This window comes from Thunnus thynnus, chromosome 9 (assembly GCF_963924715.1).
Source record: "Thunnus thynnus chromosome 9, fThuThy2.1, whole genome shotgun sequence".
In the NCBI taxonomy this organism is placed as follows: domain Eukaryota; kingdom Metazoa; phylum Chordata; class Actinopteri; order Scombriformes; family Scombridae; genus Thunnus; species Thunnus thynnus.
Genome location: NC_089525.1, coordinates 7986516 through 8003120, shown reverse-complemented (window position 1 = coordinate 8003120; position 16605 = coordinate 7986516). Strand labels below are relative to the sequence as shown.

General features: G+C 39.3%; 1 protein-coding gene across 1 annotated transcript; it reads right to left on the bottom strand.

Moving 5' to 3' along the window:
- Positions 1-193: 193 nt before the first annotated feature.
- Positions 194-14927, bottom strand: fmr1 (fragile X messenger ribonucleoprotein 1). Its single transcript, XM_067598611.1, has 15 exons — positions 14359-14927; positions 10977-11029; positions 10771-10864; positions 9932-10003; positions 9220-9368; positions 8969-9062; positions 8455-8571; positions 8100-8270; positions 7692-7770; positions 7443-7570; positions 7121-7207; positions 5871-6105; positions 5310-5510; positions 4590-4669; positions 194-3264 (listed from the first exon to the last, which is right to left on the bottom strand). Exons 1-15 carry the CDS (start codon positions 14407-14409, stop codon positions 3061-3063), a joined length of 1815 nt encoding a protein of 604 aa, XP_067454712.1. The 5' UTR covers positions 14410-14927; the 3' UTR covers positions 194-3060.
- Positions 14928-16605: the final 1678 nt, after the last annotated feature.

The window sequence follows — 16605 nt, the reverse complement described above, 5'->3', positions numbered from 1 at the left end:
CGTTCTGTCAACAGAATCTGTTTAGTCACCATTTTGCCTATCCAAAAGAATGAAACCAAACGCACACAGGGTCACATAATCACCAGCTATGATGTAGTTATGAGGAATGACATCAAGTTATAGTAAAGGAGAGACTGAATCTGGTGTTTTTAACTATAAGGTTGGATCTAGAAAAGGACACGGAAATGCAAAGAAATGTGACATGCTGGCTCAGGAAACCAGCTTTTTAAGTATTTGAAAGTACATTTTGTTATGTAACAAAACACAAACATATATCCCAAACAAGTAGGTAAAGCAACAGAAAAGAGCGGTGCATGGGCCAAAAGGTTTTAACCAACAGTATTAAAAGCAGTCAGGTGCTCTTAAGAATGGGCCACATTTACAGCAATGGAGAAGCTTAAATCCAAGGCACAGATATAAATGTGACCTGTTAAAAAGCCTCTTTAAGGAGCGGCAGAGGACTCACAGGCTGCAGCTCCATGACTGTGGTGAACACAGGGGAGATCAAAATCTTGCTCCATTAAACTTGATTTTATATTCTGGTTTAGAGCAGTTTCACTACACTTAACTGTGACTTAGTCAAGTGATAAACGCACTACAAAAAAAATTATTGCACCCTTCATGGTCACAGAACAGGACCTGATACTGTGGTATTAACATGTGATGAAATGTTAGAAAGCCAGGGAGGTAGTATTGCAGCCAACTTCAATGATGCAGAAGTATGACAATCAACTTAAGAGTACTGAAATTGTTGTAACTGAAAGAAAATCTGTTTGGATTTGTTACAAGCCAGACTCCTTCATCAACCCTACTACCATTTACAATATGAAACTGACAAAATGAACTAAATAGAGTAAGATTACAAAAAATGTTGAAGAGGGACAGGCCACGAATACGCTGAAAATCCAAGAACAATGAAATTTACACCAATATTTTATTTTATCAAGGTATAACTCAATGAATTTGTTACTTCTACTGTAATATAACAAAACAAAATATACTTATCAGGTGTTCTAAATACAGACAAAAAGGGTTTTTTTAATCACTCTCTTGAACGTTTATTCATTCACTATTCTCTTTTTTTTTCAGAAATTCAAGAAAAACTCATGTGACTCATCAGGCTGGTTGTAGATTCGAGATGTTGTGCTGCAGTAACAGTAATCAGTTGTGGTCAGCCATCGTAAACTGGCCCTTCATCGGGTTTGACTGGAAGCTGAAGATACTGTATGAATTTAACTGACCGATTTGGTAAATTGAACTAATTCAAAAAGGAGTCTAGCTTACAGTCTCCTATTGGTCTAGTACAAGATGTTTTATACCTGTTGACTGGTATTTACCAATGAGATCAATGAGTATTGAGATAATGGTACCTCACTGTAAAAAAACCAAGAAGATCCACTGCTGCTGACTGCACCACTGAAAATGAAACTCCATGAAACTGTTACAGTGCTGAATGTGTCTGGATAGGTTGGATTCTGTGACGCAGAACTTTTGATTAATCACTGTATTACGGTATGGGCTTTGGTTATGTGACTTCACAGGTTTTACCTGTGTTTCTGGCCCTTGTATTTATAGTCCTTTGACCACTGCCACATTTTTATAGGTTTTATGGTTTACTGCAGGTACTGTGGCTTTAGAGGTTTTGTGTGATTTCCTGAAGTGTCAGTGTTTGCCACTGGACAGCAGTTCATGACATTTTGTACCCTGATGAAGACTTATTGTAATTTATACTTTGTTCAACCTTGTGCTAGTAAAAGCGTTTTAACAGTTTATTTGCATCAGAGTGCCTTGGATTTATGTTTCTCCTACACATTGTTGAATTCATGTGTGGTCTGACAGTCAGAGACTAAAGGAATTTAACATTACGTAGGCAACAGGAAAGAAAACAGATGACTTCAATTAGATAAGTGTGTGTAGGCTCATGTGGACTGCCACAGGAAAAAAAACAAACAAAAAAAAAAAACACCCATGCATACTTGTTCATATTTCATCCTGAAACATGGACACTGTGAAATCCTCTCCACTTCGCTGACACCAAAAGCAGGTTTGATTTGCTCAAGTGTCTACATGGTGATCAGGGCTCAAATTAAACAAAAGAAAAAAAATCATGAGTGCCCTCTACAAACTTCCAGTCTGAATTCCCAAAGCTACATGTTTCTCATATGTAGAAGTTACTTGGGTGCCCCTTCTAAAAAAAAGATTTTGTATTCTGCAATTTATTTATTCTGAAGTTCATACATCTCTGGAAATGCAGATGAAAGATGCAAAAGGACTTGTCTACCCTGTTGTTAACTTGTGAAAACAATGCAGTTTTGCAGCTCACTCTCATGAGCTGGATTTAGACCACCACAAACAAATTCTCCACCTATGGGAAACACTGACGCTACTTAAACTGTGTGCTGTCAGATCTTCTCCACATTTCCCCATTTTCAGTAAAAATAAGGTTACGGTGTGCAGCAAGGAGAACAGGGAAGGAACATGTTTTCCTGCCTTCTGGAATTCCTTGTTTCCTCTGTTCTGCTTGTCAAGAAATGATTTCCTTGATTTATTTGACTTGTTTCTTTTTTCTCATGTCAGCTTGCCCAAACAGGATAGTGGAAAAAAAAAAAATCTTCCAATTGAGTTGATTTTTTTAAAAAAAAGCTAATATTTGCATTTGATGGGGAGAGAGTATGTTTGGGGTTAATGCCTCTGTAAGAGATCAGCTTTTGTCAAACCCCTCCTCTTCCTGTCCATTTGTCCAAAAAGTGCGGTTTCTTTTACTCCAGACAGGACCAGGAGATGCCAGACCAGACCAGTACACTGAAACCAGAGCGGACCTCAGCAGAGCAGACCAGCAGATTCCAGATCACCTCTGGTCTGCTTCACTACGGCAAACTCTTCCATGCTGATGGAAATATGTGTATTGTGTATGTGTCTGACAAAGACAGAGAAAGAAAAAGCGAGAGAGACTCTACGATGTTTTATGACGAGTTGCCTGTGTATGTATGTGTGTGTGTGTGTCTGTGTGTATTTTTGAATGTGTGTGCGTCTAAGTGAGCAGGTCCTCCAGTGGTGTATCTACGACACTCCGTTCACCAGCGGAGGAGCGTCCTGTTTGTCCTTCTTCATCCCTCGTTCTCTGATGGGTCGGTGATGATGGCGGGATGGGCCCTCACCGCCGGCACTGATGCCACCCTGGGATGAAGAAGGCCCTCCTCCTCCTCCTCCTCCTCGCCCCGAGGAGTGCTGCACGCTACGCTCGTTGTTCCCGTCCACACGGATCTGTGGGAAAGAGGAAACAAGTCCCACAGCTTTAAATAAAAGTTAAAAGAAAAGAAAAAAGATCAAAGCTACACCTGTAAAGCTTTCTCTCTTTCACATGGCTCATAACGCAGTTTACAATTTTGACACAACAGGTTTGTGATTTCAGAGGTCGACAAAGACAACTTCTCATTTCTAGCCAGAAATATAAAATAAGATTGTTATTTTATTCCAGCATAATACTGTTCAACTGAAAGCATGTTTCACTTTTAATGGAACAAGAGAAAATGTTTTTAGGATGAGGACTAACAGATGTGTTTGGTGAAGGCACCGTCATTTCAGGTAACGTTGTTGCTTGAGTATAAACATTCCCAAATCCAGCAAAAAGCAGGGCAGAGATCTAACGTTAGCCTAAACTCTTTATATATAGTAACATCTAGGACTAGTTAATTATGGGGTCCTTGGCCTTTGATGTAACACACTGTTACTACTGCAGTGTTTCCCTGGCAGCGTTTGGGAGCCTCTGTGCAGCGCTGTTCCAAAACGTGAGTCAACCTGTGTCGTTACCTGGAAAACTCTTGGTAGCGTAGCTCCTTTAAGGAACAGGACAGCGTGTAATGTGTGTGTGTAGCGATTGTGTGGTTGAGTGAGAGCGAGCGGCAGAAAAGTGAGGTAAATGCGAGCGGAGCAGAGGAAAAGGTTAGCAGTACGTTAAGCTTTTCCTCTGCCAGCGTGCTTAGGTACAATTGCTAAGCTATGAATGGAGAATCACTAAAGTTAAGTTAAGTTAAAAACCAACATCCGGCTTGGGAAAAAGGGGTCATGGCTTTGCAGATATCCTTTATTAGCATTAAGCAGGTGACTTTCAGGGGAACGTGACTGTATTCAAATAAAAGTTTTATTCAGCTCTCATTATGCACTGTTGAGTCGTGTGTAACATCTGAGGCACTGTGATCTCCTCTGAATCCTGCACAGTTAATAGTCTCTCCTCACACGGATCGTGTCTGTCTGAACACTTTTCCCTTGTTGACTCCTAACAGGTTAGGACCCCTATGGAGCTCTCCTTAATATCAGCTGAAATAGAGCTAATTTCCGTGGTTAATAAGTTAATAAAATGCTTTTACTCCTAGTCCTGAAAGTAGGACCAAATATGCATCACAGTTAGGATTAAGACACTTAAACCAGGACCTGATCAGACAAAAAGCTTTTTATCCCATTTTTGGTTGCCAACAGGTTCATCGTAGAATAGGAAGCTCCTGATAATTGGTGAGTTTTCAAGATAATTTTAGGAATAAAACCCAACAGAAATGTTTTTTTTTTTTTTAAAGAACGAATGTTTGTGTTACCTGTAGTGTGTCTTCCTGCCCTCTCGTCTTGGGGTCTCTGATATGACGAAGTCTTGGCTCGCTCCACTGCAAGTCATCACCTAAACCAGGACAGACAAAGCCCACGTCTCAACTTATAAGTATCACAACTGTTCCAAAAGCTCCACAGGAAAATAAAACTATGTACTGAACTTGTTCTGGGACAAAGTGGAATCAAAAAACACTGACTACCAAAACCACAAGTCCCTGCAACGTTAAGGTGAGCAGACTGTTTGTAGCTAGTAGGTTAAAAATGGGGTTAAATTTATGTGCGTCATAATTAGATTCATGTCAAGGGTAAGCTCTTTTTCAATATAAATGTGGATCTCCTTGAAAAGCAAACACTCATAATGAGAATTTATTAGGGGAGGGGAGTCTGCAGAGATCTCATTATATGATTCATTTCTATTCTTCAGGCTATAATTTGATGAAAAGCATCACAAACTGTTATTTATTTCGATTCACTACACACTAATTTCTTTCTCTTTCTTCTCCTACCACTTGAATAAAAATAATCTCCATTCATTATCTTCAAAGTTAACTTCATCACCAGTTAAATGGTAGAAAAATAATGGGAAAAAAAGTTGTGTAACTTATTGAGAAAATGTTTTTTCGCTGCTAATATTGACTCTCCAACAATACCCATTGATCCTGACTGACATGAGATCTCTGCAAAAAAGAACAATGATAGTTACTATCCACCTTTATATCCGCCCCCTCCTCTTCCTCTCCCCCCTCGTCCTCGCAGTCCTCCGCCGCCTGCTCTCTTCCTCCCATCTGTCCGTCTGGGCAGGGTCCCGCCTCCTGTCATCAGCTCCTCGGTGGGGGCCAGCGACCAATCGCTGAGCTCGTCTTTGTGGTCTGACTCTGTCTCTGAAGCGTTGGACGCCTCGGAGTTGGTGCCTGAGGAACGGAGTACACAAGTCAAACCTTGTTTAAACTACTGAGGAAAAGCAACGTAGAATTAACCTCTGAATAATTGTTTTTTATTTTTATGACGCTGTGGGAAGAGGCTCTCTCATCAGATATGGCTGAAAATAACCTCAAATTATGCCAAACCATCCAAACCAATGAGAGCACTTACACAGAGCTTACAGTAGCTGGCAAAAACTTAAGAGTATTTTATATTAAACCTTCATATAATTTAATTTGTATGTGTACAAGCACAGTTTTTAATAAAGGAGATTTAATTATTACAGTGATCTAAACGCTCTCTAAAGGAATTCACTTGATGTTTATTAAGAAGTAGTAATTTTATCGTACCTGAGGCAAAAGCTGCGCTGCCTCCTCTTCGCCCTCTGCCACCTCTTCCTCCACCTCCTGCGTAGGGCTTCCCGCCTCCTCCTCCTCTCCCCATGCCCAGCCCCGTGCCGTTATCGAACACGTAGGTTTTGTCTTTGGGGTTCCGAGGGCCCGTCCCTCCTCCGCCGCCTCCCCCTCCTATCTGTCTCAGCTGCTCGTCAATCTGAAGACGCTCCAGACGAAGCTGATCCACCTCCTGCGGACAAGAAGAAAATAAGTGAGACTGAGTATGCTTACATACAGGCTAGTATCCTGGTTTTAACTATATTGAGGCTATGTTGATGCAGAACATTTAGGGAACCTGGCATGTTTTCTGATTGCAGCTGTGTGGGTGTGTATTTGACTCTTAAACATCCAGCTACTCTGTCGTTTCTCTACCAAATGAGTTTCCTCAGCAGTGGAGGATGAACACCATTTGGTTTCTGGCTGCTTCAGCACTGCTGCATTTATTGCCATGCTGGACATGGCTTCTCCATCTGATTACCAGTGAAGCAAAAGTTGGAAGTATTACTGTGGATTACTGCTCTCAAGACTTTAACTTTGGAATCTTTTTTTTTTTTTTTGCTTTACTGACCAACTGCTGCAAATTCGAGTTGAGTAGGGATTATCTGGGTTTCTGTCACCAGGATATGATGTTTACACCCACAAACAAGGAACCAGGAAGATCACAAAAACACAATAATTTACATGTTAATGCAAACATGAATTTGTTCACATTATGATCTTAAGAACTGTTTAAAATGTTTTAGTTTTCTAATGCTTTTGAAATAATATCATAATTATATAAATATTTTAAAGCTCTATGAATGGATTTTTTTGCCACTTGGGCACAAAACACAACAGGTTGTAAACACAACACTGACACCGGAGACTGAACCAAAGCATTCTGGTCTGTAAAAAACCAAAACAATGAACTGAAAGACACTAATACTGTGATCAAATTATTCATCTCAACTGCTCAAATAATTCAATATATTTGATTTGATATTTTGTATTTCTGCATTAAGTTAAACGTCACTTCTGGCAAATGGTATTAAAAGTTAAACGGTTGGTTAGATTTTTTACTGCTTTACTCATCTCAGCTGCTCTATTTAAGCTCCATGTTATTGAATTTATTACCTTTATTAAACCTTTTTTTTCTTTGCAGCAGGGATCAGTGTAAAATTAAAACAGCTGATACATAATGTTATTAATGCTGGTATTATACATACCTTCAGGTAGTTGAGGTGGTAGTCCAGCAGTACTGTAGCATTGGAGATGCTTTCCTTGGTCCCCACAAATACAAATGGCACCATTCCCTGTGAGTGAGATTCAGACAGAGAAAGATGGCGACTGAATTCAGAGCTCTTGCGTCTACTCTCTGTTTATTTGAACTGTATTTATTATTGGAATCAGGTTCAATCTCAGTTATAATTCTTTGGGTGTGAGAATTCAGTCTGACTTATCCAGTTAAAAAAATCGCTTTTAGCTCTGTGTAATATGGTAAGTAAGCAGAGGTGTTCATATTAAACCGAACTTTATTTCCCCACTGACCTCGTCTGCTGCTGCCGCTGCTGCTGCCGAGGGCTTTTTGTCATTCTCTGGCTCGATACGAACCCGCACCACGCCAGACTTATCAACCACCTCCTGGATCAGTTTGCCGTTCTTTCCGATCACCTTCCCTATAAAAGGGCATGAACATCAATTACAGTCTTCTACCAGTTTAATAATCGGATTAATCATTCAATAAACTCAAGTTACCACATGAATAATCTCACCATATAAAATGAGTGATTTTCTTACCTACTAAGTTCCGGGGAACTTTAATGACATCTTCAGAAAACTCCAGGAAACTCCTGGCTATACGGACAGCATCCTGGTCCTGAGACAAACAATGACCACATAACAGACATACTGTAACTTCTGCTTCTCCTTCTTGAGATACAATCAATTATTTAATAAAGAAAATCAGCTGCTGATTCAGTTCATTTGTTATGTATCATAAGTTACTTCCTCACTTTGCTCAAGTTTAGCTTTCACATAAAAAATAGCAAAGAAAAGGAGCTTTGAAACCTTTTTCCAAAGCATTCAGTGTATGAGGAAGGTAAAAATGTCTCTACACCCTCTGCTGGTAAGTCTAGAGACAATACAAGCCTGTGTGCATATCTATTAATGTGTCTGTTTGACTGTGAATCAGCTGATTCATCCTACCTCTCCGTATATGTGGAAGGTGCATGTCTCTTCGTCCAAGTCTATGTTAGTGACTCCAGGGACTTTACGCGCTTGTTGAATGTTGGCCCCGTGTGTCCCGATAGCCAGACCCATTAAATCATCCCGAACAGCAAACTGTTCATGGAACCGCGATGCAAGCTGTCTGGAGCTCTTTAGCAACACAATGAGAGAGACAAGACACAGAAAAACATCAACAGGAAGCAGGAAGTACGTAACCTTTATTAGATCTATAATTACTCTGAATCACACACAAGAACGCTCTCATACATTTGAAGTTGTAGTTTCTGCAAGGCTGATTGTGTGTGTGTGTGTGTGTGTGTGTGTGTGTGTGTACCTCCAGTTGTCTGCTGGCCTCTTCATTCCTCAGCATGAGAGAGAGTTTGGTGCGGAGGCTCCTGAAGTGCATGTCGCTCATCATATTGGCCCGCTTTGTTGTCACCTCATTCACCGACTGTAAGAACAATCAAAGCCCATTTCACTGTTGGATGTGGTAATGATGGGTTATGTCTACAAAATGATGTGTTATTGTTTTAAGTCATCAGTTGTGTTATATCTAAGTAGCTCAAAAAAGAATGGGATTATATCAGTAAAATGTAGTAAGAGGGACTGACACATGACTTTTGTCACATGTTGTTAAAAGTACCCAGCAGCGTTATTGATCACATGATGCAATATACATTACTGCCAACAGTTTCACACTATTTCACTGATCTATAGGTAGTAATGCAAGAACAAAACGTAGCAATGTGCCAGCAGAGTCAGGTAAGAAGAAGAGTGCTATAACTCCACAGGACACCTTTAAAAAAAAAAAAAACACACACACGCAAAGAAAAACATGTTTGACGAACCAAGATGACCAGCTGCTTTTTCTCTGAGTCATAGATGACGCTGAACGCTCCCACGGCCTTTTTGAAGTCTTTGTGTGCTGATTCCTTGGAGCACCTGCGAACAAAGAGTTATACACGGAGATAAGATCAGATGTCATTACTGATCAATTTGTTGTCTCATGCACACACCTGCAGTTCATCGCAGATTTATTTTCAGCTGAGACGCTATACTAGTCTTCTAAAGAGGACTTTTTTATTTGTGTCAAACTTACATCTGCCGTAGATCCTCAGGTACGTCCAGTCTGATCTTGATGAAGGTGTTTTTGGTGGCTGGTTTATTCGGGTTGACCGGCCGTAACCGCTCCAGCGTCACTATCTCATTTAGCGTAGCGTCACATGCAGCATATTCTATTACATAAAACTAGACACACACACACAGACAAAGATAGTGTTAGAGTGAAGCAGATATGCAGGATGTCCAAAGCAAAAAAAAAAAGTAAAGAATGATAAAATTATACTGTAAATATCAACTCTGTATCAATACATAAAATATAAATATACATTTTTAAAGCAATTGAAATTTTCTGAATTTATTCTGCTTTCTTCTTAGTGGTGTCGTGTTTTAATCCGTCCACACTGAGCCACACACTGAGTCATTTTCATCAGTATTTTATAGTTTTAATGGGTACTCTCAAACTCTTGGTAGGCCAGCTAAATTTAGCATTGCAGGACTCAAAGAAAGTAGGTGTGACACTAATGCATCCAAACAGAGCAAATGTTCAGGCTGAATTTGAAAGAAATATAAGTCCATATTGCAGTATGGTATGGATGAATCTGAATAAATCTGAAAACAAACCAACCTAAATATTAACATTGAAACAATGCAATGTTATCTTTTCATTTGACTGATATCTTGATACTCAGACCTACATTGTACATTCATAGTGTTGCTAAACCTTAGAAATGAAGTGAACTGAGTCTCACCTCTCCTTTGACCATGCGAACCTTGGCCAGCCACCATCCACATGGCTCCTTGTCATTGGCCCTGGAATATACCTGGAAAAACACACACACACACACACACACACACACACACACACACACACACAGAAAGAGTCAATTTCACAAATCTTTACACTCATAACATGAAGCTGAAAAGATCATAATAAAGGGATCAGATGAGTAAACAGATAGATTTAATGAGGTCGGCACACCGTCAGGAAACCAAAGCCTCATTAAAACACTGATACAGCAACATATCCATATTCATTTTGAATCATAAAAAACATGCTGAATGTAAAAATTGGGGAAACGCAAATGAAACAAAAAAAAAGGAATTATATTTGGAAATTGTGGATGATAATCTGATTATAAAAATACTAAATGCAGCACCAACAGTTTCAGCGGTTGTTGTTTTCTTTGTGGGAATCTGGCTAATTAGCAGCATAATCAGGAATGCTTCTGCACGTCTTTCAAGTTTCTCTTCACTTCCGACTACTGACAGTTTAACTCTGATTAGTGTTTACTGGGACCTACAGTGAACAATATCAACTGCAGGAAATAGAACAACCTGATGTGTGGGAACATTAAATTCACAGAAAAATCACTGCTGATCTTCCCCTTTTTTCCAGTTCCAAGTATCCTTTGGTGAAAATCAGTAAAAATGGAGAATAAACAGCCATTAGGATCCCTTGTGGTCCACACACCCTCATTTAAATCTTTCCAAGGAAAGCAGCATAGCAGCAGAAGAAGCATAAATCGATGATGTCTGGTGGTAACATACATTTTCTGAGACAATTCTGACATTATTGAATCAGTCCCACCTCGACGTCATCGCTCTCATTAATCTCCTTGCAGAACCCTGTTGGAGGAGGAAATCGCACATCCTGGAATGGGATCTGACGCTCCGGCTGCCAACTGGGACAGAGGAACACATGTATATACAAAGATAAGTGTGAATATGATCTTTGTCGAATGGCAGCATTTTACACCATGTTATATTTTTGTTGTGTGTTTGTGCATTACTCACTTGTTTTCAAATGCCACAGTGACTGATCCTTCATGAACATCCTTCACAAAGGCCTACAGGAAGCACAGAGGTGAAACAACACAAGCCATAGTCAGCAGTATTTGACATACGTGTCTGAATAGTCAACACAGCCTTAGAGACTCCTGCTGCTCGACCCGAGTCCACAGCTGTTCCCGGCAAAATTGCCTGAACCAAACACACTATTTTGTCGGGATACGCCGGGTTCAGACCTTTTTTTTTTTTTTCGGGGTACTGGGTCAGATTTGGCTCTTTCTGCTGTTGTACACACAAGTCTGTGTCTGTGTATGTCATGTGTTGCAAGTAGGACATGCAATGCCTTGAAGGAAGTAAGAGAGAAACAGAGTGCATTGCGTATGGCTTGCATTAGCCTGGCAAGCTAACAGTCAGTAATGGATGAAATGAAGCAAAAACTTCCTGAAGGGAGCTTCTCAAATTCCCTGATGATTCAATGAGAGGCTTTTTAACTGTGCCAACATTATGACCTACTTGACCTGTGTTCACCTTTCTCTGTAGTGATTAGGACTGTTTGAACTGCAAGTTCACGAGACAACTCACACTTTATTCACCATCATCTGGCCTATATTGGGACAAGGTTTAAAAAAGAAAAAAATATTTTTTTGATATGATCATCTAACAGGTGAGCAGGATGGTTTATACACAACGCTATAGAATAAGATGCTATAGTGTTGTGTGCTGGTAATTGTGTGTCGTGTTATCACCACTAAAAACACAAGAGAAATGGCTCATAGGCGATTATAAGCTTCTATTCAAAAACAGTTGAGTTGTAGTGCAAACACTTTTTGTTTACCAAGTGTAACAAGAAGTTTAACAATCTATAGTTTTTTAATTATTATCATTTTTGAAGGATTCTGACACATTATCAGCTTTACTTTCTATTTCCAGGTGTAAATAGTAAGTTTTCTCATCTCAGGAGGACCTCATATACAGTACACTGTGGTGTCTTCTTGGAGAAGGAAACATGACAGTGTTCTTTTAAATGTATGAAATCAAATCTGAGTAAAAATCAATTCACACTGTTCTACTCAGATTATAATGAGTCTCATTTATGATGTTATGAGTCTTCACTAGAAACTACCACCATGATGAAGTGAACGTCCTACCTAAACACCTGAATGACTGTTCTTAACTAAAGAAATGCTTAGACAACTAATAATTACTAATAATCTTTAACTGGTTTGCTAGATGTATTAGTTGAATATGTCAGAGAATCGGTTTATATTTTATTCATCAGTAAAGGATCATAAAAAGCAACTTAAGAACAAATTTCATAGTTGACCAAAAACCTTACAATCAACCAAAGGCAGCAGAGTAAAGAACTGCTCTCAGGTTCAAACACTTTCCTTCAATGAACATACATTTTATATATTTTTAAAACATTAAAATGTTTGTTCAAACTCTTGTTTAGAGTCGTTTCTGCATTTGATCTGCAATAACCTGCCACCTATTTGGCTCTATTAAACCCAGTACAAGAGCCTAATTTACCAAGTCTGGGATTAGCATCCTGGACCCCGGCATCAAAGTCCGCTTTAGGCTACTGTACAGCATCAGTGTGGCTGTATGACATACACACATCTCTGTATCATACAGCTCTATAGATAAAGTGGGAATTTTATTACATTTTGGAACCACAGGTTAACTGACTTACACAAGTAAATAGTCACACCCCGTAAAACTAATCAAATCTCCATTTGTAATAATTTGTAAATCTGGCATTAAGATATAAACCAGAGTCCAACATAGTAATCTAGCTAATGACATGTGCTGTAGTAACGCCCCAATGTACAAACTGATACTGACTTAGTTTTTAAAAAAATAAAAAAAAAAAACAACCAAGTTGCACTACAGAAACTGAATTACTGCGCACATCTCAGATTTTTCAGCAATTCACATTGTATCGTGTGAAATCAAAAAGGCAATTCAGTCTGATTATTAAGCAAGCTCTACAGCAACAAGCAGCAACATTCATCAGTCTAAATGATCATTAAAAACCTGCATTTTTGTGGATATCAATAAAATAATCTACTCCTGGTTGGCTAATCTGCTTTTTGTGCTAAAGTTTGCTGATAACAACTGGCAAATAATAAAACAGTATTCAAACTGCACACCAACAAACACTGTGATTTGTTTGGCCGGTGCCACACCCAACTAACAAACAAAAGTACATCCACTGCTGACGTTGCCACCTTTCACTTGTCTCGAAGCAAAGCACAAACCGAAAGAAAAAACTCTTTTTCGCCAAACGGGACTGAACTTGTGTTCATTTCCAATTATGAAATATGCTTTAGTCAAGTACTTGAAATGATTCAGCTGGCATTGGCAGCAGAATGAGGAGTCTACAGTGAAGTGCAGCTCGAGTCTGCAGTAAAGTTTCTGATGGCTGTGATGTACATTCATTACGTTCATATTCATCACATTAGATCAGTCACTGCAAAACTTATACTTCTAGAAAGATGAAAACACTTGACAGCAGTTACAATTCCCCCTTCCCCTCTGCATCTGTCCTGAAAGTATGACAGTCTCACATAATGAGATATACAAGGTTTTCACAGCACAGCAAAACTTTTACTTTGGATACTTCACTGTTCACTTCACCAGTCTGTTCCAAATACTTGTTTACTTTTAATTAAGCAACTTTTGAATGTAGCATTTAACTTTTCCCATTGTTGCTTATGGTGCTTCTTCCACCACTGACAAACAGATCATACCTGTATATCAACACATGTCTAAGTGACCATGAACAACACACTCACCTCCTGCCTTGCAAAAGCCCAGACTTTATCTCTATCCATGCTCAGTCTTTGTGATATAATGTGATTACAAACAGGAATGTTAACCTCCCCAAAATGTCATTTTATCTTACTTATCAACTCTTGTCTCCATTTGAATATATACTAGACTAAACCCAAACAGCTCAACAGCCTTGATAAAACAAAAAACACCTGTCCACCAGGGCTGAGGGGCAAAACAACACACATCCTGCTGCTGTTATCTTGAATTAAGTTAGTTTGGACACAGTTGTGAATTTGCAATCAACCGCTGCTAATAATCACTCATTCACTCCAACACCATCACATCACGTCAACATTACTAACCTTTCGACAACACTGCCGTTTTTTTCTTTTATTTAGCAACGACATTATCACCAATAACACAGTAGTTCATCTGGCAGCCGCTCAGTTAGCTTTGTTTACAGGTTTACGGAGGCTGGACAGAAGCACCGAGGCCCGCAGACACCAGCAGGTATCATAGCTAGTCCGGCAATTTCATGTCAGTTAGCCTCACGTCTGTGCACTGTGTGTTGAATGAAAAGAAAAAGGCTCAACAAAAGTCATCAGCTTACCTTATAGAAGGCCCCACTTGTCCCCCGCACTTCCACGACTAGTTCATCCATGACGCAAGTTACTACAGCTCGCTAGCTAGCTAACTACCGCTAGCGATCTGAGTAGCTAGCTAGCTAGCGGGCTAGCCTGACGCTAGCCAAGGCAATTTATCCTGCCAGCTGAGTGCAAGAAGAGGCCACGATAACTGTGTGTGACCGTAATGTTGTTTCCCGTTTTTTTGTTTTTTTTTCTTTTTGCACTGTCGTTGAATCTAACGTTGTGCAGACGTACGATAAATCAAAGGCGAAGCATGTATCCAGGCTAGGTTAGCTGGTAGTAACAGTTAGCTGGTTCTGTTAATGTTGTGTGATTAGTGGTGAAGCAGCTACTGCTGGCAGCATCTCTCCATGTGACGTCTCCGCTTTCTTCCTCTGCTCACATCTGAGGCTGCTTACTCTCATCCGAGCCTATTGCTGCTCTCCACAGGTAAAACATAGGAATGGCTATGTGCAATTTATCTCAATAAAAATGACCTTTGTCTTTATCCTGCACTGACCTTTATCTAAAACAAGTAATATTATATAGCTTTAGTTCAGCCTGGGTCGGTGTTACACCGTATTTGGTGACCCATCAGATTCTGTGACCTGCAGTGTTGGAGGAAGTACCCCCTGACTTAAGTAAAAGTATCAATACCACAATGTAAAAATGCTTCATTACAAGTAAAATCCAACATTTAAAATCCTACTTAAAGTAGGATCGCATTTTCTGCAAAATTAGTACTTTCACTTTAGTACTTTAAGTAAATTTAGCTGGTAATACTTTTACACTTTTAAAGTAGGATTTCAAATTCAGTATTTTTTACTTGTAATGACGTATTTTTCCATAGTGGTATTGATACTTTTACATAAGTAAAGGAACTGAGTACTTCTTCCAACACAGCAGGTCACAGAATCGGATGGGTCACCAAATACGGTGTAACACCTGAGTATCCGTAGATCGCATCGGGCGAGTGCTGAGGGGCACCAACGTGAAAAAATGAAAAACTTAAATAGTTTTCGTTGTCAGAAACGGCAGATACAACATTTATAAAGCATTTGATATAGTTGTTATTCATCATCATACTGGATACTTCATACATAAGAAAATGAATAATAAGAATAAGAAAACAGTTCAATAGTCTCCGCTGTGTCTCTTTCAGAACCACGGAGGCGAGGAAAAAGAGACGCTGTTTATTTTAGAAATAACAGTTGTACACTTTATTGCTGATAGAAAATATGTTCAAAGACCATTTTATTAATCCACTCTCCCTTGTGGAATAAGTACACTTGAGCCTGACACCTGAGGAACAAGTATTCCTGAGTGCTACTCTTCAAACATTAGTTTTATTTTCTGGTTTACAAAGGCGAGAAGGAAAATCAAGTCTTTTATGAATGTTGTATCTGCCGTTTCTGACTAGGAAAACTAAAAATGTCTCTTCGTTTGTGGGTTTTGAAATGAAAATCAGATCAATATTCTGTTTTCATTCCTTTAATTTCTGTTTCTGAAAACAACAGAACAAAACAACCATCATTTCTAATAGACGATGCAATGCGATACATTTTCTCAATACTATTCCTTATACCTTCACATTACCTCACCTGGCTCTCTAGGATCATTCAGCTGTTGAAAAGGTTGCTTGCAACAGTCATTATTGCCTTATTTGGTAAATGTGTGTAATGATGGTCTTTGGTCTTTATACCCATAGTAAATTTCACTTTTTCAAGTGTAAAGTGGAAGGGGGGTCACACTAGGGCACCACACTGTGTTAATACGGGCCTGAGCTCAAACATCTTCTTTATCCAAGTTATCAGTGCTTAGTCTGTCCTTTTTCTTCTCTCCCCAGTTTCACAGTATGTATTTACTGCAATGTTTGCAAGACATTTTTTACTTTTTCCTGACAAATATGGACATGCTACTGTACATTGTACAAAAATGTTCTCTTGGTGTGAAATGTCCTTCACACCACCACCACCCACTGTGGGAAGCAGAATGGTACCAAAGCCCTCCACTGGCAGTTCAGCACCTAGGATAGCGACCATTTTCTCTACTTAAGATGATATCACTTACCTGGATTTTCCTGTCACTGCAGAGCTCTTTTTTATGCATGACTCTGGCTCATACATAATAGTATTAATATATTCATCTTGGAATACTTTGACTTCCCTACTCAGATTTCACCACCCCCTTTTTTCCCAGCATTTTTCTTGTAACTTTTTCGGGTATTAAAA

Excerpts from the sequence above, each read along its gene's own strand:
- fmr1 (XM_067598611.1), bottom strand. The coding sequence starts at position 14,409 with ATGGATGAACTAGTCGTGGAAGTGCGGGGGACAAGTGGGGCCTTCTAT. Across the intron at positions 10,865-10,976 it reads ACTGTGGCATTTGAAAACAA|TTGGCAGCCGGAGCGTCAGA; the intron begins GTGAGTAATGCA and ends CCTCTGTCCCAG. Across the intron at positions 4,670-5,309 it reads AGGAGGGGGCGGATATAAAG|GTGATGACTTGCAGTGGAGC; the intron begins GTGGATAGTAAC and ends GTCCTGGTTTAG.